Source organism: Pristis pectinata, chromosome 9, assembly GCF_009764475.1.
Source record: "Pristis pectinata isolate sPriPec2 chromosome 9, sPriPec2.1.pri, whole genome shotgun sequence".
Lineage (NCBI taxonomy): Eukaryota > Metazoa > Chordata > Chondrichthyes > Rhinopristiformes > Pristidae > Pristis > Pristis pectinata.
The window spans coordinates 53,036,758-53,064,043 of NC_067413.1; the positions used below are offsets into that span (position 1 = coordinate 53,036,758).

Here is a 27,286-nt window from a genome sequence, read left to right on the forward strand (position 1 = left end):
GCCCCTATTACCTTGGCCCAGCATTTTTTGGGCCTTGAGAACAGAGAACAATGGGGTAGTCATCTCCTTCCACCAAGTCTTCAGACACAGCCTCTACAGGGCTCCTCCAAATCATCAGGGCAAACCAGATAACGTCATCACTAATCACATTTGTAGGTCACATTTGTTCTACTCTCCATGAACTTAGGGTCACCCAAAACTTTGCTCTCTGCATCCTACATCATACCAAGTCCCAATATTCCAGTTGAATGTTGTTCTACGTCAGGTCCCAATTTTAACATTCTTATTTAAAATACCTCCATAGTCTCACCCCTTCCTGTTTCTACTCTCTGACATCCCAAAAACTACAAAGATATTTGTGCTCTGTACTTCTGGCCTCTTGAACACCCTGAACTAGTTTGCTCCACCATTGTTGGCTGCCCTTAACTCCCAAGGACCAAAGCTAGGGCAATCCCTCCATAAACCTCCCTGCCATTCTACTGCTCCTTCTGCTTTTAAGGCGTCCCTTAGTACCCTTCTCATTGAATAAGTTTCTGGTTATTTGCCAAACATTTCCTTTTATGACTTGATATCACTTTTTGCTTGCCTCTTGCCTGTTGATCTCTACCTTGAATATACTCTGCAGAGAATTAAATACTTACCATACTCTGGAAACAAAAAGAGCTTTTTCCTCATCTCAGTTCCAAATGGAGACTCAGTACCCAGACTCTGCCCCCAACTGGATTTAACAACCTCTCCTCATCATTCTCAGAATCTTATATGTTTTAATGAGATCATCTCTAATTTTTCTAAAATTCCAATGAATAAATGCCACTCGCTCAAACTCATTTCAAAGACAGCCCCCACAACCCAGCTGAGTCCTGCATCCTTGGTCAGTAGTGCTAAACATGCTATACAGCAACAACTGTGTGTTCCCTTCCACTTCTGAGATTTGGTTGCCTTGTTGTCATGGACCTGAATTCCAGAGATGGAGTACAGTATGCAGCTGGTCCTATTTAACATAGTTATCACTACAGGGGGAGAATAATTTCTTGGCACATGAATCTACGCTGCACTGATTCCAAGGCAAGTATCCTAAGGTGAAGCAACTAACTCTGCACAACAGCAGTGACAATTTTACTTTTATACTCAGATTCTTGTTATGAAGGCTGACGTACTATTTGCCTTAATTGCTGTTCATATTCTGCATCTCACAAATTGGCACACCAAGATCCCATTGTGCCCCCTCTATTTATTAATATCTCACTGCTTAAAATTCCTGTTATTTTCATTCTTTATCCCTAAAAAGATAATATCCCATGAGATTCTCCATCTGCCTCCTTGCCATTCGCGATCCTTTGCAGACACTTTACATTCTCCTCACAATTCACTGGCCCACTCATCTTTCCCACCTACCCAGCAGCAAACTTAGGTATATTAGGGCTCTTTTTCCCCTAAGTTATTTGCACAAAATTTTAATAGCAGAGACTGGTACTGATCCCCATGGCATCCCACCAGTAACAGCTGGTCAACTTTTAATAAACATTTATTCATCCCTACTCTGTCTTGAGTCTTTTAACCACTTTTCCACATCCACCAAAATTTAAGCCCAAATCTATCTCATGAATAAGTTTGTGTGATTCTTGTCAAGTGCCTCTTGAAAATCCATATGCAGGCAACCCGCATGTTTATGGGGGTTGGGGGGGGGGGGGGGGGGGGGGTGCGTGTGTGGTTGTGTTTGTAGATAACAATCCACATCAGGATTTTCCACAATGTGAAGCCATGTCATCCACACATCCATCAAGAAATGAGTTGAAAAAAAATACATTTTGAGATTACTTACTTATTTGCACATAAATTTCATAAGAGCACATCCAGATACTTTCGCAGTGATTTGTGAATTCTGTAAGGGCAAACTTCCAAGTCGCCTGAATACTCAAGTCGCCATTTCCCTCGAATCATCCCTGGTTTGTCAGAATCTATTTTCCTTTTATAAAAAACAAGTTGCCTCTGCCTAATCATACTGTGATTTTCTAAATAATCTGCTGCCATATCTTTAATAATGGATTTCAGCATTTTGCTGACAAGTCAGATTAACACATCTGTTGTTCCCCACTTTCTCTCATTCCTTCCTTGAAAAACAGCATTGCCCTTATTACCTTCTAATCTGCTTGGACTGTTGTCAGAATTTTAGAGGATTATTACGAATGCATCCATCATCTCTGCAGCCATGGCTGAAAACTTAGGTCAGAGGGTTCTATTAGCATTTAGTTCCCTTAATTTCACATCTACTTCCTCTTTAATGATAATAATTACATGAAGTGCCTTGGAGCCATTAGATCCTTCGTTTCAAATATTAATGCTTTAAATTGTGTTTTCTAAAGTGAAGCCAAACATTTATTTAATGTTTCCTTTTCTTCACTCCCCATAATTATTTCTTCTGCTCTTCTGTGACAGACATGTTTATTTTTGATACTTCTTTTTTTACCATGTTGCAGATGCTCTTAAATGTTTTTTATATAATTCATGCTAATTTATTTTCATTTTCCATCTTCTCTATCGCTTTTTTGGCCATCCATTGATGGTTCCTAAGGCTCTCCCAGATTTCAGTTTTACAACTCTTCTTGACAACATCGTAAACCTCTCTAATTTAATTTTCTTTAATCTAATACTATCTTCAATCTCCTTAATTGAGCACTGATGGTTCATTTTTACCATGAAATGTACATTCATTGAAAATAATAAAATATTCCTTTAAACATTTGTTTATCTACCAGTAAATCTTTTAAAATGATTTCTCATTCGGTCTTGGCCAGTTCAGCACTCATAAATATATAATTGGCTTTACTTCAAGACTCTAATTTCCGCCATTCTAAAGTGTCAAAAATTTCATCTTACCAGTTGTGAATGTGGGCATAAAATCTTGCATTGAGTGTCCCAAGTTCCGATCCCACAAGTACAAAAGGGCTCTGCAATTTAGTTTCCTTAATAAGTTCGTGTAGGTCATCTACCATTCTTTAAAAGAAAAAAACAAATTAATATACACTAGGATCAACAGTGGTAAATAAAGCTCACTATCAGGACAGCACATTTCTTGCTTCCCAGTTTCATGTTCTTGTAAATTAGTAATTCAAATGACTGTATACAAAAATACATGCACAAATTTTAGACATTTTTCCTCCTTTTTTAGCTCAAAGTATATTCTGTCAATATTCCTGCAAAGGCAAAAAGTATCTGGGTGCTTGGTGATGCACCTCCTTACCCAATGTGTGTATCTCACTAACTAATGAAATTTAGGAATTGAAAAACAGAAAATGGAAATGCAAGAAACAGGATGAACAAATGCCATGTCAGGTAAGGAACATAGAGAGAGGGAAAGAAAAGGTTAGCTTGAGAGAGAAAAGGGAAAGGAAAAACCAAAAAAATTTGCAATCAAGACTTTGCGTTGGTATTTACTGAGGAGAAGGACGTGGAGAATGTGGAGTGTGCTAATATGCAAGGGCATTTTGAGATAAAGAAAGTGGTTGTGCTGGGTCCCTTGAAGAACGTTAAGGTGAATAAGTCCCCAGGGCCCAATGGGACATACCGCAGGTTATTGAGAGAGGCAAGAGATGAGATTGCTGGGGCCTTGACCAAGATCTTCGTGTCTTCTCTAACTATGGGCAAGGTCCCAGAAGACTATCAAGTAGCTAACGTAATGCTTTACAATGCCAGCGACCCAGGTTCAAATCCGGCCACTGTCTGTAAGGAGTTTGTATGTTCTCCTTATGTCTGCATGGGTTTCATCCAGGTGCTCCAGTTTCCTCCCACATTCCAAAGACGTACAGGTTAGGAAGTTGTAGGCATGCTATGTTGGCGCCAGAAGTGTGGAGACACTTGCGGGCTGCCCCCCAAATCACTACGCAAAAAGATGTATTTCACTGTGTGTTTCGATGTACGTGTGAATAATAAAGATATCTCTCTCTTAATCTCTTAATGTTTTTCCCTTGTTCGAGAAGGGAAATAGGGATAATCCTGGTAACTCTGGATCAGCAAGTCTATGTCAGTGGTAGGGAAGCTATAGGAGGAGATTCTTAGGGATATGATTTATGAGCATTTGGAAAACCATAGCCTAATTAGGCACAGTCAGCATGGCTTTGTGCAAGGCAAGTTGTGCCTTACTAACTTGATTGAGTTTTTTGACAAGGTGACGAGGGTGAAGGTAGAGCTGCGAATGTTGTCTACATGAATTCTAGTAAGGCATTTGACCAGGTCCCTCATGGTAAGCTCATCCAGAAGACTCAGATGCATGGGATCATGGTGACACGGCTATTTGGATTCAGAATTGGCTTGCCCGTAGAAGACAGAGGGTAGTGATTGATGGGACATATTCCGGCTGGAGGTCCGTAACTAGTGATGTTCCACAGGAATCCATACTGGAACCTCTGCTGTTTGTTATGTATATAAATGACTGGATGAAAATGTGGATGGGTGGGTTAGTAAGTTTGCAGACAATACAAAGATTAGTGGCATTGTGGATAGTGTGGAAGATTGCCAAAGGACACAGCAGGATACAGATCAGCTGCAGAAATGGGCAAAGAAATGGCAGATGATGTTTAATCTGGCCAAAGTGTGAGGTGTTGCACTTTGGGAGATCAAATGTAAAGGGACAGTATACTGTTAATGGCAAGACCCTTAACAGTTTTGACGTACAGAGGGATCTTGGGTCCAAGTCCATAGTTCTCTGAAAGTGGCTGTGCAGGTTGATAGGGTGGTAAAGAAGGCGTATGGTATGCTTGCCTTTATTAGTTGAGGCATTGAGTTCAAGAGTCAGGAAGTCATGTTACAGCTTTATAAAACTCTGGTTAGGCCGCATCTGGAGTATTGCATTCAATTCTGGTTACCTCATTACAGGAAGGATGAGGATGCATAAGAGGTTTACCAGGATGCTGCCTGGATTAGAGGGCATGTGCAATCAGTAGAGGTTCGACAAACTTGGGTTGTTTTCTCTGGGCGGCAGAGGCTGAGGGAAGACTTTATAGAAGTTTATTAGAAGCATAGATAGATAGCCAGCATCTTTTCCCCAGGGTCAAAATGTCTAATACTAGAGGCCATTCATTTAAGTTGAGAGGGGATAAGTTCAAAGATGTGTAGGGCAAGTTAGTGCCTGGAATGTGCTGCCAGGGGTGGTAGTGGAGGCAAATACAATATAGACACTTAAGAGGCTCTTAGAGAGGAACAGGAATGTATCACTGGACATCATGTTCCACTGAACAGTGTAAAGGACTATCAAAGAATACAGCAGATATGGGCAGAGAAGTGGCAGATGGAGTTTATTCCGAGCAAGTGTGAGGTGTTGCACTTTGGGAGATCAAATGAAAGGAGAAAGTATGTAGTTAATGGTTGACCCCTTAATAGCATTGAGGAACAGAAGGCTCTTGGGGTCCGGGTCCATAGTTCACTGAAAGTGGCTACACAAGTGGATAAGGTAGTAAAGGTTGCTTGCCTTCACTGGTAGGGGTGTTGAATGTAAGAGTAAGGAAGTCATGCTGCAGCTATGTAAACTTTAGTCAGACTGCACTTGGGAGTATTGTGTGCAGTTCTGGTCGCTACAATACAGGAAGGATGTGGAGACTGTGGAAAGGGGGCTAAAGAGGTTTACCAGGATGCTGCCTGGATTAGAAGGTATGAGTTATACGGAAAGGTTGGACAAACTTGGGTTGTTCTTCCTAAAGCGTTGGAGGCTGAGGAGAGACATAATAGAGGTTTTTAAAATTATGAGAGGCATAGATAGGGTAGACAGTCAGAATCTTTTCCCCAGGGTAGAAATGTCAAACACCAGAGGACATGCTTTTAAGATTAGAGGGAGGAAGGTTAAAGGCAATGTGAGGGGTAAGTTTTGTTTTACACAGAGAGTGGTAGGTGCCTGGAATGGATTACATGGGGTAGGAGTGGAATCAGGCAGTTTGGTAGAGTTTAAGAGGCTTTTAGATAGACACATGAATGTGAAGGAAATGGAGGAATATGGATGATACACAGGAGGGCATTCAGTAAAAGATCGGCACAACATCATTGGCCGAAAGGCCTGTCCTCTGCTGTACTGTTCTGTTCTATGTTCTGTGGATGTGCAGAGAATGGAGGGATATGGATATTGTGTGTAACTGCACTGTGTAATGAATTGACCTGTATGATAGGTATGCAAGACAAGTTTTTCACCGTACCTTGGTACAAGTGACAATAATAAACCAATACCAATAGCAGAAGGGATTCGTTTAGTTAGGCAGTTAATAACTAGTTTAATTAGCTTGACACAACATCATGGGCTGAAGGACCTGTTCCTATGCTATACTGTTCTATGTTCTATGTTCCAGGAAAGGTAATTCTAAAAACCTCTAGCTAGAGATTTATTATAGGTGACCTCCGCATTCCTAGAAATCTGTCCGTATTCTATAACGTGAAACCGCATCATCTGCACATGCATCAAGAAACGCAAGTTGAAAAAAATACATCCTGTATTTATTTAGTTACTTCCCCCACATAAATTCCGATAGTAATTTGCAAGTTCCATAATGGGGAATTTACGTTACTCAAATGGCCTTAATGCAGGGTCACCTGTACGGGCAGTCCCAGGTTATGACAGGGTTCTATTCCTGAAAGCTGTTCATAATCCAAACTGTTCGGAAGTCGGAAAAGAACAAAAACAAGTGTGTTGGAGAAAGATCACAGAAACAGCTGTGACAGGGGAGTGAGCAGGTGCAGAAAGAGCAGCCACCAGCTAGTCTCTCTGACTCAGTGAGTGAGCGAGCGATTCTGCTCAGCACTACCACCTCTGCTAAGCTCAATGCAGTCCCTAGCTGTTGCTGCTCGGGGTAGTGGGGGGGGGTGTTGATGAGGGAGGGAGTGGGGTTATTGGAAGGCACACGGAAATGTCCCATTTCCACCCAGAAGAAGATGCTCCCGACAGTCTCCTAAACACTTGAATGTATGACCAGGTGTCTATAAATTGGGCACTTGTAACCCAGGGAGGACCTGTACTTACAGGATTGGGACAGCATGGTTTCAATTGTTCCCTTTGTGGACTGAAGAGATTGACTGGCACTTAACACGCATTTATGCCTCTGAAAGAGTACCAGCCCAATCTTTCTGCGGTGAGTTTAATCGGCAATTAGTATGTAAATGCACCCACTTCTTCAAATACATGAGGGGACTGACGCTGAACTGCCTTATTCACAAGACTATTGGCAGAGCAGAAGAAATTGTCTATCAATTTGTGATTTTTACACTAATAATAGCATACGCATTACACTTATGTTATTTTGCCAGTAGAATCTTGTCATATTTTGAACAAACTACATTTACAAGAATTCAGTGCCCTTTTATTGTGATCTTAACTTTCATTACTTTCATCTCCCACTAAAATAAAAAATCTGATTCTCATTCTGGTGCTTTTATTTTATCATTCCTACAAAGCCTCTTGGGAACAACATACTGAATTGTTCAAATGGATCACGCATATATATTAGGTGAACAAACTTATTTGAGCTGAAAATAGAACAGTACAGCACAGGAACAGGCACTTTGGCCCATGATGTCTACACCAACCATGATGCCAAAATAATCTAATCTCATCCGCCTGCACATGGTCTATATCCCTCCATTCCCTGCTTCTCACCTGCCTTCTAAATCTCTCTTAAACATCACTATCGTATCTCCTTCCACCACCTCCCTTGGCAGTGCATTCCAGGCACCTACCACTCTCTGTATAAAAAAACTTGCTTTGCCTATCTCCTTTAAACTTTTCCCCTCTCACCTTAAGCCTATGCCCTCCAGTATTTGACATTTCCACCCTGGGAAAAAGATTATCACTGTCTACCCTATCAATGCCTCTCATAATATTATACACTTATATCCCTCAGCCTCCAATGCTCCAGAGAAAACAATACAAGTTTGTTCAACCTCTCCTTATAACTAATACTCTCTAATCCAGGAAATATCCTGGTGAACCTCTTCTGTCTTTGCAGAGCCTCCACATCCTTCCTCTAATGTGGCAACAAGAACTGCATAATGATTGCGACCAGAACTGAAACTGTAGCCAAAACTTATCTGAGAGATGAAACTCTAACTTTTTTTCTCAATTTAACCCATGTGATTTTACTTAGAGATCTTTCAAGCATATTATACTTCCTCATACTTGCAATTGCTTCCTTACTCAATAACACAAGACCATCACCCCTTCATTTTTGTTCCCTCCATCTCATCTGAAAGTCCTGTAACCAGGAACATTGAAGACACCATCTGCCTCTCCTTTTCCTTTATTAGACTGTGCTTTTGCTGCCAACTGGTACATTCAAGGTGCAGGACTACATGCTGAGGTATGCACTGAAGTTCGGTGAAGCCACCACAGAAGACTTTGTGGGGAAGGACCATAGTGTTAGGACTGCCACCACTGGGCATTGAGCAGCTGGGTCCTGTGCAACAGTCTCACAAACATTTTGTGGGGGTATTGTTTGAGGAGGAAACATGGGTGGCACTGGTGCATTGTAAGATAATGTATTGATTTTACACTGCAATGACTGTAGAGAAAGATGTGCACCAATTGCCTTTCCTGTTTTTATTATTACAAATAAACTATATCTTTGAAATTAAAAAATCTATGCTTTGACTCTTGAATCAATTCTTAGATTAGTAATTTATCTTCAACTAAAATCTCCCAACCTCCCTCCTCCTCCCCACCTCCATTTATAGTTGAAAGGTCTATTATTGTATTCATCTGGACACAGTTCTGGCCTGGTTCAAATGCATTATGTCTCAAAGGAGCAGCTCCCTATATCCCAATACTTGTGCCAGTGCCCCACATATTAAAGCCCTTGTCGCTCATGCCAGTTTTGGATCGTGGATTTTCTCTGTGATCCCTATGTTTGTATGTCATGTTGTTTGTCACTCCAGTAACAATCCAGACACTATTGGTATTGGTTTATTATTGTCACTTGTACTGAAGTACAGTGAAAAACCTGTCTTGTATACTGTTCATACAGATAAATTCATTATACGGTGCATTGAGGTAGTACAGGGTAAAAACAATAACAGAATACAGAGTAAAGTGTTACAGGTACAGCAGAAGTGCAGTGCAGGTAGACAATAAGGTGCAAGGTCATAACAAGGTAGATTGTGAGGTCAAGAGTCCATCTCATCATATAAAGGAACCATCAATAGTCATATAACAGTGGGATAGAAGCTGTCCTTGAGCCCGGTGGTACATGCCCTCAGGCTCCTGTATCTTCTGCCTGATGGGAGAGGGGAGAAAAGAGAATGACCTGGATGGGTTGGGTCTTTGATTATGCTGGTTGCCTCACCAAGGCAGCAAGAGGTATAGACAAGAGTCCATGGAGGGAGGCTGGTTTCCGTGATGTGCTGGGCTGTGTCAACAACTCTCTGCAGTTTCTTGCAGTCCCGGGCAGAGCAGTTGCCATACCAAGCCATGATGCATCGAGATAGGATGCTTTCTATGGTGCATTGATAAAAGTTGATGAGGGTCAAATGGGACATGCCAAATTTCTTTAGCCTCCTGAGGAAGTAGAGGCGCTGGTGAGCTTTCTTGGCCATGGCATCCACATGATTGGACCAGGTTATTGATGATGTTCACTCCTAGGAACTTGAAGCTGTCAACCCTCTCAACCTCAGCACCATTGACATAGACAAGTGCATGTACACCGCCCCCTTTTCTGAAGTCAATGACCAGCCCTTTTGTTTTGGTGACATTGAGGGAAAGGTTGTTGTCATGTTACCAAGCTCTCTATCTCCTTCCTGTACTCCGACTCATCATTATTTGAGATACGGCCTACTATGGTGGTATCATCTGCAAACTTGTAGATGGAGTTAGAGCAGAATCTGGCCATGCAGTCATGAGTATGTAGGGAGTAGAGCAGAGGGCTGAGGACGCAGTCTTATGGGGCACCAGTGTTGAGAATATTACTTTTGAGTCCTTTTTTTTTAAATGTTCACAAGATCACAAGACAAGGGAGCAGAAGCAGGCCATTCGGCCCATCGAGTCTGCTCCAAGGAAAGGGAAATAGAAATGAGAAATGGGGAATGGGGGAAGAAGAAGAAGAAGAAGAAGAAATTAATTAATTAATTAATTGATTGATTGATTGATTAATGAATGAATGAATGAATAAAACTATTCTAATCCCAATTACCGGCCTTATCCCCATATCCCTTGATATCCTGACTATTTAGATATCTATCTATCTCCTCCTTGAACGCCCACACTGATCTGGCTTCCACTGCTGTACGTGGCAAGGAGTTCCACAAATTCACCACCCTCTGGCTAAAGAAATTTTTCCTCATCTCTGTTTTGAAACTATACCCTCTAATTCTAAGATTGTGCCCTCTGGTCCTGGACTCACCCACCAAGGGAAACAGCCTAGCCACATTTACTCTGTCCTTTCCTATCAATATTTTAAATGTTGCTATGAGGTCCCCTCTCATTCTTCTGTACTCCAGCGAGTGCGACCCTCCAGTCCTCCGGAACCACGCCTGAATCTATCGATTTCTGGAAAATAATCGCCAATGCCTCCGCTATCTCTAAAGCCACCTCCTTCAGAACGCGGGGATGCACCTCATCCGGTCCGGGAGACTTATCAGTCTTTAGTCCATTTATTTTCCTAGCACCTTCTCCCTAGTAATCTTAACTGAACTCAATTCCATTTCGTGAGACTCCTGACTAACCGGCACATTGCTGATGTCCTCCACGGTGAAGACCGATGCAAAATATTCATTCAATTCCTCTGCCATCACTCTATCGTCCATTATAATAGCTCCTGCACCGTTATCAATTGGTCCTATATCAACCCGTGTCTCTCTTTTACACCTTATGTATTTAAAAAAACTCTTAGTATCCTTTCGAATGTTATCCGCCAACTTCCTTTCATAATTCCTCTTTTCTTTCCTAATGACCTTCTTACTTTCTCTCTGCAGGTTTTTAAAAGCTTCCCAGTCCTCTGTTTTGCCACTAATTTTTGCTTCTTTGTACACCGCCCCTTTTGCTTTTATTTTAGCCTTCACCTCTCTCGTTATCCACATTTGTGCCTTGTTTCCATTAAAAACCTTCTTTTTTCTTGGAATACATCTATCCTGCAATTTCCTTATTTCCTGTAGAAATTCCTTCCATTTCTCCTCTGCCGTCCCTCCAGCCAGCTTACTCTTCCAATCAATTAGGGCCAACTCCTCTCTCATACCATTGTAATTTCCTTTGTTCCACTGAAATATCAATACACCAGTTACCAGTTTCTCCTTCTCAAACTTGAAACTGAACTCAATCATATTGTGATCACTGGTTCCCAGTGGTTCCTTTACCTTTAGTTCCCTAATCACCTCCGGTTCATTACACAGCACCCAATCCAAAACAGCCGATCCCCTGGTGGGCTCTTCAACAAGTTGCTCTAGAAAAACGTCCCTTAGACATTCCACAAACTCCCTCTCCTGAGTACTACCGCCATTCTGGATTTCCCAGTCCACCTCCATGTTAAAATCCCCCATAATTATCTTCACATTGTCACTCTGGCATGCTTTTTCTATCTCAAACTGCAACTTATCGTCCACTTGCTGACTGCTATTAGGGGGCCTATATATGACTGCTACCATTGTCCTTTTACCCTTGCTATTCCTTAGCTCCACCCACAAGGATTCCACCTCCTCTAACCCAATATCCTTCCTTTCTATCGATTTTATATCACTACTAACCATCATGGCCACACCTCCCCCTCTGCCTACCCGCCTATCCTTCCTATACACTGTGTACCCCTGGACATTCAGTTCCCAATCACATCCGTCATAAAGCCATGACTCGGTGATTGCCACAATGTCGTATTTATTAACCTGTAGTTGTGCCACTAGGTCATCTATCTTATTCCTAAAGCTACGTGCATTTAAATACAGTACGTTTAGTCCGGTATCTGCTATTAATTTTGTTGTACTTCTATTGTTCAGCAGATTATCCTGGCTTTCCACCTGTCTATCCTTCTTACCATCTTCACTACATACTACCTTAGACATGTTCCTATATACCTCATCCCCTATCCTAACATTCTGTATCCTAACATCCTGACTTGTTGTACTTCTATTATTCAGCAAATTATCCTGACTTCTCACTTGCCTGTCCTTCTTGCCATCCTCATTGGACTTGTTTCTATAAACTCCCTCCTTTACCTTAGCATCTTGTAACCTAACATCCTGGTTTCCATCCCCCTGCCAGATCAGTTTAAACCCTCCCCTACAACTAAATCAAACATTCCCGCCAAGATATTAGAACCTCTGGAGTTTAGGTGCAACCCATCCTTAGCGAATAGGTCATGCCTCCCCCAAAAAAGGTCCCAATTATCCAAAAATCTGAAGCCCTGCCCCCTGCACCAGTCACTCAGCCACGCATTCATCTGCCAGAGCTTTCTATTCTTCCTATCATTGACACGTGGCACAGGTAGTAATCCTGAGATTACTACCCTTGAGGTCCTACTTCTCAACCTTCTCCCCAATGCCTTGTATTCCTCCTTCAGGACCTCTTCTCTTTTTCTACCTATGTCATTGGTACCTACATGTACCAAGACTTCTGGCTGCTCACCCTCTCCCCTCAGAATATTCTGGACCCGGTCTGTGATATCCCGTACCCTGGCACCAGGGAGGCAACACACCATCCGAGACTCATTGTCGCTATCACAGAATCTGCTATCCGTACCCCTTACTATAGAATCCCCAATAACCACTGCATTTCGCTTCCTCCGCTGGACCACAGTACCAGACACGGTGCCAAGGTCTCGGTTGCTGAGGTCTTCCTCTATCAGGTCATCCTCTCCAACCGAATCTAAAATGAGATATCGGTTTTTGAGGGGGACCGCCACAGAGGTGCTGTCTACAAACTCTTTATAACTCCTATCTATTTCCTGCTCGCTCTCCCTAACCAACCGAAGGTCATCGAGCTGCAGCTCCAGACTCTCAATCCTTTCCTTGAGGAGCCGCATCTCGGTGCACTTTGCGCAAATGTAGTTATCAGGGAGTTTGGTAGTCTCCCAGGGTCCCCACATCTGACACTCCAAACATAAGACCAACCCCAGATGCATCTTGCTGAATACCACTGAGTTCAACAAATAAACTAATAACTTACCCCCTCTCTATTAGTCTCGCCTCTTTCCCGCTCTCGCCGAAGCCCGTTGAGCCAAAGCCTAACCCACTCTGCTCCCTCTCACTCAGCTGCCCGCTCCAACGCTGCCCGCTAGATATGTTGGTCTGCTATTTAAATCGCCCGCGCGCTGCCGAGTGACATCACGCGCCTGCGCAGTCACTCGCCGCTATCCCGAACGCTAGAAAGAAAAAAAAAAAAAATCGCTCCTCGTTAATTTCCGGCACTCTCCGCTCTCTGGTCGCTGGAAAGAAAAACTGAAGGTAACCCTTCGACTTTTAAATCGCCCGCACGCTGCCGAGTGATGTCACGCGCCTGCGCAGTCACTCGCCGCTATCCCGAACGCTAGAAAGAGAAAAAAAAAATGGCTCCTCGTTAATTTCCGGCACTCTCCACTCTCTGGTCGCTGTTATTCTTGGCTCCTCAAATTCTTCCATAAAAATCTCATTCTAACTTCTACTTTGAGTGATTCTGGCCAGAAATATGCCCTTCAGCCTACCATGTCCATGCTGACCATCAATTAATCATCTACACTAATCCCATTTATCAGCATTTGGTCTGTAACTTTCAATGCCTTGGTATTTCAAGCGCTTGCCTCGACACTCCTTAACTGTTGTGAGACTACCCACTTCCACCACCCACTCTGGCAATCCATTCCAGATTCCGACAGCCTCTGGATGAAAAAATTCTTCCACAGATCCCCTCTAAACCTCTTACCCTCAACCTATGATCTCCAGTTATTGACACCTCTGTTTTACCAGAACCTGTCATTTGTCCTTACAATGGCCAGAAGCATACCCAACCCACTGTCACCACAACTTCTTCTCCAGCATAAGGAGATATAGTTAGCTCTGGTACCCGGTAGAAAATAATCAGGATTCCCAATGTGGCGGCAGGGAACAGTACTCATTGGTATGAATATACTTATTTCCTATTTACTGCTTCCTGATGAATGGAGTCTGGTATCAGCCAGTCATGGTGGTTGCTTTGTTATCACTCACTGTATCTCAAATGGTATATTTTGCTTTCTGCATTTTACTGGTGGTATATTTGGAATGGAATTATCAGAGAAAGCAAAATGGTACAAAAACTTGAATCAATTCAGTAGGGTGATAATCATATAGAAATTGTGAGATGGTGTTTCAATAATGCTCTGATCTTGTATTTTTATGAGTCATGCACAAGTTGTTTAGGATAATAATGACATATGAAAATGAGAAAGCAGTTGAACAGCAATTATCCTAAACATTGCAAAATCCACGGTTACTTCAGATATCAGAATTAAATATAAAATTCCACACAAATTTTAAAATTACATTCACATTGCAAGTAGTGGACCCACTACATATTTAGCCCCCCATTTAGAATCCTTCATGATAACATGTGAAGGTTCAATACAATCAAGCAAAAAAAAGCATACTGCTGCCTCTCCCCCCCCATGCCAATGACTGAACCAGATATCAATGAATAGGTTGTCACGTTTCATCCCCAGCAGCTGAGTAACAGAGGATTCTCTGATCTACGGGATGTTCCCGGGGACACACAGAGAGACGGACATCAACTGCTGCTGGAAGGTCATCAACTCAGTGAAAGAAGCCCTTTGGTCTACCCGAAACTTGTTGGTCTCCCAGCAATGCGAGATGTCCGTAGGGGAATGCTGCCGACTGGCACATTCCAGGCTTCAGGAGTACGTACTGAGGGACACACTGAAGCTGCGTGCAGCCAACGCAAGGGCTCATTGGGGAAGGACAACAGTTTAGGGTCCTTCTGCCACTGGAGAGGGAGGGGCGGGGTCAGGCGAGGAAGCCCCTGAAATATTGTAAATATGGGAGTGGGGTATCACCCCAGGGAGCCACACGAGTGGCATCAGTGCTGTAGTTTTTATAAAAAGTAACACTGATGATTGATCTGTATATGAATGCAAAGGTTTGCACTGTCTTATTATTGTATATAGTTTGTCTTTTATTATGAATAAAGTTTATTTTGGTAAAAAAAGAGGTCAGTCAACAACAGGTAGGCTGTGGGGGATGAGGATCTGACTGATGTGGTAACATGGTAGGCTGAACGTTGCTCCAGATCATGTTACAACCCAGAGTTTGGAAAGTATTCCACTGTACAAGTTACACTCCTTTTTAGGCTCTTCAGCAAATTCTTAGAAAATAAACATACATCGGATTTTACAGTAAAACAATTCAAAGAGGTGAGCCAAGTAAAACAGCAACTAATGGTCTTAATTGGCTTGGAAACAGTAGTGATGAGCGACAGACAACTTACTCAAAATATAAAATACACTAAAAAGAAATCATCTGGGTTCTGATACTTCTAATGCTGACCTAAATTTTACCAGATCAAAATGATTTCCACAAAGAGTACCTTCCAGTTGTTGACTGTGCCCATGGTTTATCCTGTCTGGTTTCTTCATTCTGGAATGTTTTTTTACTGAAGCCAAGTCCAGCTCTGTCATATATGCATGCCTGTAAGGCAAAACAAAGTAAAAGGCACTTCTGAAGGGATAATATTATCAAGCGATTTTATTTTGTCTGCACAATGCCATTTCCTCTTTATGAGATGTGCCTAAGAAATAAGCATTCTTTCATTTAACAGCAGTTTGTAAATAATTGTATTAGGATTGTGACTGGAGCCGTAGTAACAATGAGCAAATGCACTCATGACCCAGATGTATAGAAACTGAAATCAGTATTCTGCAAAAAAGAAATGCAAAATACACCTCTTGATATCTCTTTTCCTAAATTCAATTCAATTTGTTAATGGATGTAAACTAAATGGTTGATAAGATATCTTTACTAGTCATGTGTACATCGAAATACACAGTGAAATACATCTTTTGTGTAGAGTGTTCTGGGGGCAGCCTGCAAGTGTCGCCACACTTCCGGCACCAACATAGGATGCCCACAACTTCCTCTTTGGAATGTGGGAGGAAACCAGAGCACCTGAAGAAAACCCACGCAGACACGGGGAGAACATACAAACTCCTTACAGACAGTGGCCAGAATTGAACCCGGGTCTCTGGAGCTGTAATAGTGTTACGCTAACCGCTACACTACCGTGCCTGCCCCAAGTATCAGCTAATTAAACATTCCCCAAGACATCAGCCCAGATTTTCTACACAAGCAACCAAAAGAGCAGAAGCATAGACTGAAGCACTACCGTCATTACAAATTACACCCAGACCCCAGGCACATGCACTCCCAGCGATGTCCATCAGGATGGTGCAGACTTTCACAGATACCCAGCTCCTCCCATTGAACCTGCAGGAGATTGACTCAGCACAAGTACAGTAGTGCTGTTGAAATCAATGGGAGAAAGTGTATTTTGAGAGAATAGCATGTCAACCCTTATAGTTGATTACCTTGGTAACTTTGAATAAACTTAATTGTTTTAAACTTTGGCATTTTTTATGTTTAATAATACTTGTTAATATTATTTTTATATGTTTACTAGTTCTAGAACCATTTTGACTGTTTGTGATCAAAGACATTCACAAATATTCAATTACCATGACAGCTTTGACAATCACTGGGGGCATGCCTTTTGTCAAAGCCTTTCTGGGGTTAGTTCTGGCTACTTATGCTGGGAGAGCCGCCGTGTTCCATTACACTGCACTAGGCCAGACTCAAATGCTAGGAGCCGGCCTCCCAAGCTGCAAGAAACAGCTTCATCCAAGGGAGCCGACCAGCAGTTAAGGAAAGACCTGCCCAATTTGTAGGGTTGTCCAAACTGCCACCAGCTCACAAAGTCTGATTTATCAGGGTAGTAATAAATCCCAAACTGAATACACACAGGAAGAAAAAGACAGAATTACACTTTCGTACACGGTGTGAATATAAGTGTTGAAATCAAATGCCCAATGGCAGAGTCTATTAATATATACTGATTAAAAGTGTAAATAGTCGCATCTAGGTTTTCAATTGGCCACATACAATTAAAATGCTGGATAATACCAGCCTATTGGAATAACCACTGATTCCTTCTCCCCACATTCTGTTGGAAGCAATTCTAGCTCCTTTCACCCAGCACACCATGACTGAGCACAGACAAATTCCAAATCTTGCTAATTTAAGGCATACGACTCAGCCGTTTGGCCGATTATGCCCATGCATGCCAGAAATGGACCCAATCACACTTTCCAGCTCCTGGTCCTAAACTCCACCAATGCTCACCTTGATATTTTGTAAATCCATTGTAGGTTCCACCATCCTTTCAAATTATCCATTCCAAATCCACACCAGGCAGTGAGTTTTAAAAAAATTCTCAATTCCCCACTAATCTTTCCACTATTTCACTTTAATTAATGCCCCTTATTTACAATCCTCTTTGCCAAGGGAAATAGATCCTATATACCCTGCCTCAGTCTCTCAATAAAATCTCCCCTCAGTCTCCTTTGCTCTTAAGGAAAACTTCTCCAGATGTGGCAAAACCCTTGTAGATCTATTCTGCATCCTTTCTAAAGCCATCTCACCTTTCCTATAGTGCATTGACCAGAACTATACACAGTTCTGTGGTCTATCTAATGTTTCATGGAGTTCAAACATAATCTTCCAGCTCTTGTATTCTATGTGTTACACACTAAAAGCAAAGATTCCATCTGCCTTTTTAACCAACTGGTCTACCTGTCTAGCCATCTTCAGTGATTTCTAGACATGGACAATAAGATCCCTGTGTTTCTTCACACTTCTTAGTTTTCTACCACAGATTGCGTATTTCGTCATTTTGTTTACCATCCAAAAATATATTATCCCATACTTCTCCAGACTAAATTCCATTTACTGCCTCTGTATCCACCTAACACTTCATTGATATCTTCTTGTAGACTGCAATTTTCTTCCTCAGTATCAAACACTCTGTTAACTTTGGTGTCAACAGCAAACATCTTACTTGCTGCCCCTACTTCTCCGACCAGTAAAATCAGAACATATAACTCGCTTGCAAAAGGTAATGAACCAAATTTTGTGGCAGTCTTGACAGTGATACTGGTGACATTCGGAATAATTATACCATGAAATTTACAGCAACAACTTCTGAAATATGCTCTTTGAAGCAAGAGCCTCAAATACTAGGCACTACAGAACCTCACTACAACTGTCTGGTCATTTTCAAATTCCTGTCAATCATTAAACTTTGCCCTCCGAAGATGATGCAATGCTTAAGTCAACTTTCTCTTGGTAGTAATGGAATGCAACTTTCTTAATCTATATGCCATGTGAGACTTTATCAAACACTGAATAAATATTCATATTACATATGAAATGCACTATCCCGGCATGCTCTTTGTTACCTCCACAAAACATTCAACTAAGTTCATCAGATCCATGCTAACCATCCTCAATTACCTCTGCCTCCCTAAATTCTGATTTATGTTGTTTGTCAGAATTTTCCTAACGATTTTCCCACTATTCATGTCAGACCCATTGTCTGAATTATTGTTCTATCAATTTTTTCCTTTTTTAAAACCATCTTAAATTTTCAATGTCTTCTCTCTGTTCATCATTTCTAACACTTCACAGTATTTCTCAATGTATATGCCTGCATCAAGCCCTTCTTTCACAATGGCAGAAGTAAAATGCTGATTCAGAACTTACATCTTCTATATCTGTACTTAGGATGATGTTTAGACTGACCCTTTCTTTCAAAATCCTCTTTCCCTTCAGGAACTTATACAATACTTTACAGTTTTTCTTGATTTTATCTACCAATACTTCGTCCTCCTAATTTGTTTTAATTTCATCACTCCATCTTCTATACTCCTCCCAATTATCTGTCATAAGTTTGTTTTTGCTTTATCTTGCCCAGGGTGTTCTTCAATGTCCAGGGGGGTGGAGTGAGGGTGGGGGTTTGGTAGACACTTGTTCTGAACCATCACTGTGTCTTCATTTGATAGCTCCCACTGACTGCTTTATATTCAAGTAGCTGCTTACTGCATCACATCGCAGCTAAGTAAAATTGGCTTTGTCCAAATTTAAAACCGTTACTTCCACTCCACCTTTGTCCTTTTCCATAACAACATTAAATTGATCTGTACTGTGATCACTGCCAATATTCTCCCACTGCCACCTTTTCCCTTAAACCAATTCCCAGGTTCATTCCCTAAAACCAATTCTAGTACCACCCCACCCTCTTTGCACTGCTACCTACTGATTTAAAAAGTTCTCTTGAATGTATTCCAAGGATTCTGCTCCTCCTCTGCCTTTTACTCTGGTACAGTCCCAGTTAATATTACAGGAGTTGAAAACCCCAACTGTCATGGTCTTGTCTCGTATTCTGAAATTTCCTAACTCTTCTATCCCCTTCTCTGAGAAAGATAGGAGTCTCATTGTTAATAGTCCCAACTACATGACTTTTTGTTCTTCAATTGAACCCATTTGTTGATCTTCCTTATATATCAACCCTTCCCACAGCTGGAATTGTTTGCTTAAACAATACTGCTGAACCCCGATTCACTTTACCTCTTTCATCGAAAACTCTGTAAGCAGTAATGTTCAGCTGCCATTTCTGCCCATCTTTAAGCCACACTTCAGTAACAGTCAGCGTGATATACTTCCACGTGCCTAACTGTGCTCTCAATTTGTTGTCTTTATACCATAGACTCCTTGTAATAAAGAACAAAACAATTGAGCCAAAAATGCTGGTTTCTATTTTGCCCCTATGTCTTTGTTTTATCTGCTTTCCACATCCAATGTTGCATCTCTCCCTTCTGAAAGTGTTATCAGGTTTCTTTTGAGAGCTACTTTAAATCCTCTACAAAAGCACCAGCAAACATTCCCGCAAGGACAAGCTCCCAGCTCTGCTGAATGCAGTATGTCTGACCTATACAAATCTCACCTTTCTCAGAAGTGGTCCATGCCTCAAGAACCTGAACTCCTCCCTTCTGCTCTATTTTAGCCATGCATTTATTTCTGCTGTTCTCTGTATTTATTGGCACATGAAACCAGAAGCAATTCTTCAGCCTGGTACCTGGGAAGCAACATACTGTTCTGGAAACAGAAGAGACTACAGGTGCTAGAATCTGGAGCAACACACAAGATCCTGAAGGAACTCAGCGGGTGAAGCAGCATCTATGGAGGGAAATGGACTGCCGACATTGAGTTGAGACCCTTCATCTGGACTGATGAAGGGTCTCAACCTGAAATGTTGACTGTCCATTTCTCTCCAGGAGATGCTGCCAGACCTACTGAGATCCTCCAGCATCCTGTGTGTTGATATTGTTCTGGAATCATGTTTAAGGTGACATAAATGCCTCTATGTTCCCTTAACCATCAAATCTGCTATCATTCCATTTCCTCTTGACACAGCTGAGTCAACCACAGTGCCAGAGACTTGACCTTGTGCCTCAAGAGACTACAGCGATTGCTTTCTCCAGTGTTTAAGAGATAAATACTGGTTGGGGAGCATGTTGCACTCAGGAGACTACTGCACTATCCACACGGTCCTCCTGGTCTTTCTAGTGGTCACCCAATCCCTTTCTGCCTGAAAAAGCTTAAGCTGTTCGGTGTCCACTTCCTGGAACACACTCTCCATGTAACACAGCTTAACTGTACGGATGCTAACCATTGCTTGAGATCCAAAATCTGGATCTTGAACTTGTAGTCTTGGTTAGTGACCATGGTCAGAAAGCTGTGGCTACATCGGACAGTTATGGAACAATAATCACAATGATGGTGGGACCCAGCATGTAAGTGTCAAAGACAAGGCTGAAGAACTAGCAACCGTCTTCAGGTGAAAGTGGCATCTGGGTGATCCTTCCCATTAAGGACTTGCCCTAACTTCAGCAATCTCTCTGGCCTCCACCCATGTACCCAGGTCTAATTGTGGTAGTGACCCCTGCCTCACAACTATCATAAAAGAAACTTAAGTTCCCCTATCCCAGCAGCTACCTAAACACTCCTTCCACCAGGGCCCAAATCCCAAACATAAAATGCTAGAAAAATTCAACAGGTCAGGCAGTGTCTGTGGATCGAGAAACAGTCAACATTTCAGCTCTGCAACCTTTTATTAGAACTGAGAAAGAGAGAGATGCAACTTAGTTTTGGTTTTTTAGTGTGTGTGTGGGGGGGGGGGGGGAAGGTGGTGATACATTAGAACAAGAGGAGTGTCTGTGATAGGATGAGTTGAAATAGATTAATGGGGACAGTTATCAGAACATTAAGCTTCTAAGTTTGTGTAATGAGTTGTTAACAACAAGAGGTCTTTTCCCTCCTCCACCCACTCCATCTGCCCATTGCCCACTGGTCACCTCCCCTTAGTGTGCCCATCTGCCCACCCCACCTCCCTTAGAACATAGAACATAAAACATTGCAGCACAGTACAGGCCCTTGGGCCCACGATATTGTGCCGACATTTTATCCTGCTCTAAGATCTATCTAACCCTTCCCTCCCACATTGCCCTCCATTTCTCTATCACTTATGAGGCTATCTAAGAGTCTCTTAAATGTCCCTAATGTATCTAACCTCCCTTATTTGGTTCTATGCTCCACCGTCCTTGCCCATCAGATTCCATCATCTGCAGCCCTTTGTGGCTTCCACCACTCACCTCCCACCCTCCGTTGTTATTTCCACTCTTCCCTCTTTCATCTGCTTATCACCCCTCTGCACCTGGATCCACCTAACATTTGTCAGCTCTTGCTTCACCTCACCTCTTTATTTGGGCTATCTCCCCTCTATCTATGCATGTTTTGAACAGAAGGACAATGAAATAACACCACCTGTCCCAACAGTCTCCCATGCACCTGTACCACATTCACCACTGCAAATATCAGATGAGTCTTCCGGAGAGTGAACCCCTGGAAAGCGTCTGGCCCTGATGGGAGTCTCAGGCCGTGTCATCAGATCCTGCATGGATCAGCCGGCAGCAATGTTTTGCATACATTTTTAACCTCTCCCTACTCCAATCTGAGGTCCCCACTTACGTCCCGGTACCCACTATCATCCCAGTACCAAAGAAAAATAAGGTAACATGCCTTAATGACTATTGCCTGGTGGCTCTGACATCCACCATCACGAAGTGCTTCGAGAGGCTGGTCATGGCACACATCATCTCCAGCCTCCCAGTCAACCTTGACCCAACGCAATTCGCCTACTGCTGAAACAGGTCCACAGTGGACGCCATCCCCCTCCCCTAACACTCATCTCTGGAGCATCTGGGTAACAAAGACATTTACATCATACTCATATTTATTGACTACAGCTCCACCTTCAATATCTTAATTCCAAACAAACTCATCTCCAAACTCATCTCCAAACTCCTAGACCTATGACTCAGCACCTCCCATTGCAACTGGATCCTTGACTTCCTGACCAACAGACCACAATCAGTATGGATAAGCAGCAGCACCTCGGCCACGACTATCCACAACACTGGTGCCCCACAAGGCTGCATCCTCAGCCCTCTACTCTTCTCCCTATACACTCACGACTGTGTGGCCAGATTCTGCTCTAACTCCATCTACAAGTTTGCAGATGACACCACCATAGTGGGCCAGGTCTTAAATCATGAAGAGATGGAGTACAGGAAGGAGATAGAGAGCCTAGTGGCATTGGTGTCAAGACCACAACCATTCCCTAAATGTCAGCAAAACAAAAGAGCTGGTCGTTGGCTTCAGGAAGCAGGGCAGAGCACATAGGCCCTTTATGTATCAATGGTGCTGAGGTGGAGATGGTTGAGAGCTTCAAGTTCCTGGGTGTAAATATCACCAATAGCTTGTCCTGGTCCAACCATATAGGTGCTATGGCCAAGAAAGCACACCAGTGCTTCTACCTCCACAGAAGGCGAAGGAAATTTGGCATGTCCCCTTTGACCCTCCCCAATTTTTAATCGATACACCACAGAAAACATCATATCTGGATACATCACAGCTTGGTATGGCAACTGCTCTGCCCCAGTCCACAAGCAATTGCAGAGAGTTGTGGACACAGCTCAGTCCATCACGAAAACCCGCCTCCCCGCCATGGACTTTGTCCACACTTCCTGCTGCCTCAGGAAAGCAGCCAACATAATCAAAGACCCCTCCCACCCCAGTCACTCTCTCTTCTCCCCCCTTCCATTGGGCAGAAGATACAAAAGCTTTAAAACATGCACCGCCAGACTCAAAGAAAGTTTCTATCCCACTGTTATAAGACTCTTGAATGGACCTCTTCTATGATAATATAAACTCTTGACCTCACAATCTACCTCGTCACAGCCCTTGCACCTCATTGTCTGCCTGCACTGCACTTTCTCTATAACTGCAACACTTTATTCTCCCTCCATTCTATTACTGCTTTTCCCTTTGTATTACCTTGATGTACTGATGTTTTGATATTATCTGAATGGATGGCATGCAAAACATAGTTTTTCCACTGTCTCTCGGTACACCTGACAATAATGAAACAATTACCAATCATCTTTCAGTCCAGATGAAGGGTCTCAACCCGTAATGTCGACTGCCCATTTCCCTCCACAGATGCTGCCTGACCTGCTGAATTCCTCCAGCAGTTTGTTTTTACTCCAATCAATCCCAGCCCTTGAAACTGCCCAGCTGTCAATTGCAATACCGATACTTCAGCAGCCATCTGCAACCAGCTCCATCCTTCCCCGCTGTTGCAATCCAACCACTGATGACCAGGTCAATCCCAACCAGCTGAACAATGCACAAACCCTCCCCCATCAAGCCAGGAGTCACTCCCAAACGTACCTGGGTTACGAGAGACACATCCTTTTGAATCGAGAGCCATACATCGGAAGACATACCAGTGGGAGCATCAAATATTACTAGGAAGTAGAGAGATATCTTAAGTTAGATAGCAGCTTGGATTTCAAGCTAATTTTTACCCCATATTTAGTTTTGAGCTTTCATGAAAATTAAACATTTCTGCTTTTAAGATTCCAAATTCTGATTCAAATGCATTTCATAAAGAAAAAGTTATTCAAATGAACAGGATAGTAGGACTTTAAAGGAATATTAATTTATTCATGTTAACTGAGAGAAAGCACAAGAGTAGTTGGAAATTACTTGGAATCAGCTTCAAGTATTCTTAACTAAATAAAAGAGTATTTTGATGCAGTCACCAAAGTGCATTTGTGCTTCAGCCACCACTGTCCAAGTGGATCCCATTTAACTTTACTGACAACAGCAAAATCTCTGCTGGTTACAGGGACATGCATTGCTCTTCTCCAGAAAATCCAATTTAAAGCATCAAGTTTTGTCCTCAAACATTTACGTTGACACTTACAATATAGGGATATGCAGGAAAAACTCACAGCCTCTTCTACAACCTGAGCTGACACCAAACTATTCAACATAATGTCAGTTCAAGTGGTGTGAAACTGCATTCTCCATACCTTTCTCTGATACAAGATTAGACCTCAGTTCCTAACATTTTGCATTTCAAACTGTGAAAGCTGGCTGAAAGCTCTGTTCTCTCAAAACTGCCTCCCAATCACATGACCTTGGAAAACTAGCAAAAGCTTGGAGAATCATGGCAACTCAATGACACCCTAAAAAATAGTACAACTCAAAAAGCAATCCGGTTGATCCCACTCTTTTCCCATATTTTTTTCCCTCCTTCAAGCATTTATTCAATACCCTTTAGAAGGCTCTATCTTCCAGCCTATAATTTCAAATCATACCACTTGTTGCATTAAAAATATTTGTCCTTATGGTTGTTCCTCTTGTTCTTCAACAATCACCTTAAAACAGTGACCTTCATCCATTTGAAACAGTTTCTCTTTACATACTCCATGAACGCAAGGAATGGAGGAAAGAAAACTGAATTGAAAGCATAGATTTGTGGTCATGCAATATTAGAACTATAACCAAGATATAGCAAATGAAGGTGCAAGAACAGAACTTCTTGCTTACAAGATTTTCAGACAAGACAATGCAGGGAATTAAAAAACAAATAAGGTTAATGGTTGCAGAGGAAAGATAATATGTTAGAGGGATGAACAGAGGCCATATATGTTGATCAGATAAATACAGATGTGGACATGCTGTCGGGAACATCAGACGTCTCAGGAAGACTACACCCATGTTAAAACAGTGAAAACAGCATACAATAAAGAGCGAAATAATCCCGACACAAACAAGTTAGGTCAAAGCTCTGCAGTCCTGCCACATCCAGTTATAAATATTGTGGACAGTTAAACAGGTAATGGGAAGAGGTGGTTTTCAGACTTTATTCATAATAAAAAATATATACAAAAGAAGAAACAGTGCAAAACTTTTTCATTCATGGTCAATACATTCAGTAGCATTAACTTATTTTTTAAAAGTGTAGCACCACTGCCACTTATATGACCCCCTGGGGCGATGCACCATATCAATGTTCGAGGGGCTTCCCCACCTGATTCAGCTCCCCCATGTGCGGTAGTGGAAGGAACCCATACCATGGTCCTTCCCCACAGAGCCCTTGCATTGGCTGCACCAAGCTTCAGTGCATCCCTCAGCATGGACTCCTGGAGCCTGAAATGTGCCAGTCGGCAGCATTTCCTCATAAACATCTCGCTGTGCTGGGAGACCAACAAGTTTTGGGCAGAGTAAAGGGTGTCTTTCACCGAGTTGATGATCTCCCAGCAGCACTTGATGTCCATCTTGGTGTGCGCCCCTGGGAACAGCTCGTAGATCAGAGAATCCTCCGTTACTCAGCTGTTTGGGATGAACGAAGACAAGGTCCCTTGCACCTTTCCCCACACCCTCTTAGCAAATCCACAGTCTGCAAAGAGGTGGGTGACCGTCTCTTCCCCACTACAGCCGCCCAGAGGGCACCGTGCGTTGGGGATGATATTTCACCAGTACAGGAAGGATCTGACTGTGAGGGCCCCTCTCACCGCCAGCCAAGCGAAGTCTTGGTGCTTGTTGGTGAGTTCTGGCGTGGAGTCATTCTGCCAGAATATTTGGACAGTTTGCTCAGCAAACCACTCCACAGTACCCCTATCCCACAGGATGTTCTGTGCTGACCACTGCCTGATGGACATGTAGCAACGTCCAGCTAACTGGGATGTTGCGCGGCAGCAGGACCAGACCTATCCTCCACAATACCAGGGAGAGGTAGAACATCAGCATGTAGTGACACTTGGTGCCCACGTACTTCGGTTCCACACACAGCCTGATGCAGCCATACACGAATGTGGTCATCAGGATGAGGGCAATGTTGGATACACTTTTGCCCCCTTTCTCTGGGGACATACATTGTGACCCATTGGGCTCGCTCCATCTTGGATCCCCAGATGAACTGGAAGATCGCCTGGGTGATTAATGAGGTGGACGAGCGGGGGATGGGCCACACCCACGCCAAGTACAGCAGCCCTGAGAGCACATAACACCTGACGACCAAGTTCTTCACAGTAATTGAGAGGGAGCGGCGTTTCCACAGTCCCAATTTTTGTTTGGCCTTTCCGATCCACTCCAGCCAATTCTTTTTACATGCCTCAGCCCCTCCAAACCAGATCCCCCGCACCTTCAGGTAGTCAGACCTGACAGTGAAGGGGAGGTTGGATCGGTCAGGCCAGTTGCCAAAGAGCATGGCCTCACTCTTACTGTGGTTGACTCTGGCTCCCAATGCCAATGGGAGGAGGTTGTTCAAAGACCATTCTCACCCTCAATGATGAGGGAGCCTAGCAAATGTATGCCAAATGCAAGATGAAGCATTTGCAATTACCTTCAGCCAGAAATGTCACATGAATCACCCCACCAGTCTTCAACAATCAGATGCACACCATTTCACTTATGGCAAGGGAAGTCACCATTGAATAGAAGCTTATCAGCTAGATAAATACTATGGCTATGAATAGGAGTGTGTCTGAGCTAATGCTGCAACAATGCCTACAGGAGCAGATCAGGAACTGAAAACGTTCAGTTCCTGTTTTCCCAAAACCCTTCCATGATTTAAAAGGCATGAGTCAGAAGTGTGATTAAATACTTTTCACTTGTCACTTGCAAGGATGAGGGCAGATTCCTCTTTTACACTATTTATTGTAACTTATAGTAAATTTTTTACATCTTTATGTCTTGTACTGTACTGCTGTCGCAAAACAACAAATTTCACAACATATTTCAGTGATAATAAACCTGATTCTGAGCTCCAACAACACATCATTATTCAGAACAAAGCAACCTGCTTGATTGGCACTGCATCCACCATTCACAACAGTTACACCCACCA

The 27,286-nt window shown here is 42.7% G+C and overlaps 1 protein-coding gene across 2 annotated transcripts in view; it reads right to left on the bottom strand.

The window, feature by feature from the left end:
* si:dkey-122a22.2 (uncharacterized) overlaps positions 1–27,286 on the bottom strand; it is a 149,594-nt gene that overhangs the window by 106,476 nt on the left and 15,832 nt on the right. For both annotated transcript variants that reach the window (XM_052023490.1, XM_052023489.1), the window contains exons 4-6: positions 23,818–23,894; positions 15,503–15,603; positions 2,878–2,994 (exon numbers count right to left, since the gene is read on the bottom strand). In XM_052023490.1, the coding sequence (XP_051879450.1) occupies positions 2,878–2,994; positions 15,503–15,603; positions 23,818–23,894 (295 nt within the window). The remainder of the gene's footprint in view (positions 1–2,877; positions 2,995–15,502; positions 15,604–23,817; positions 23,895–27,286) is intronic.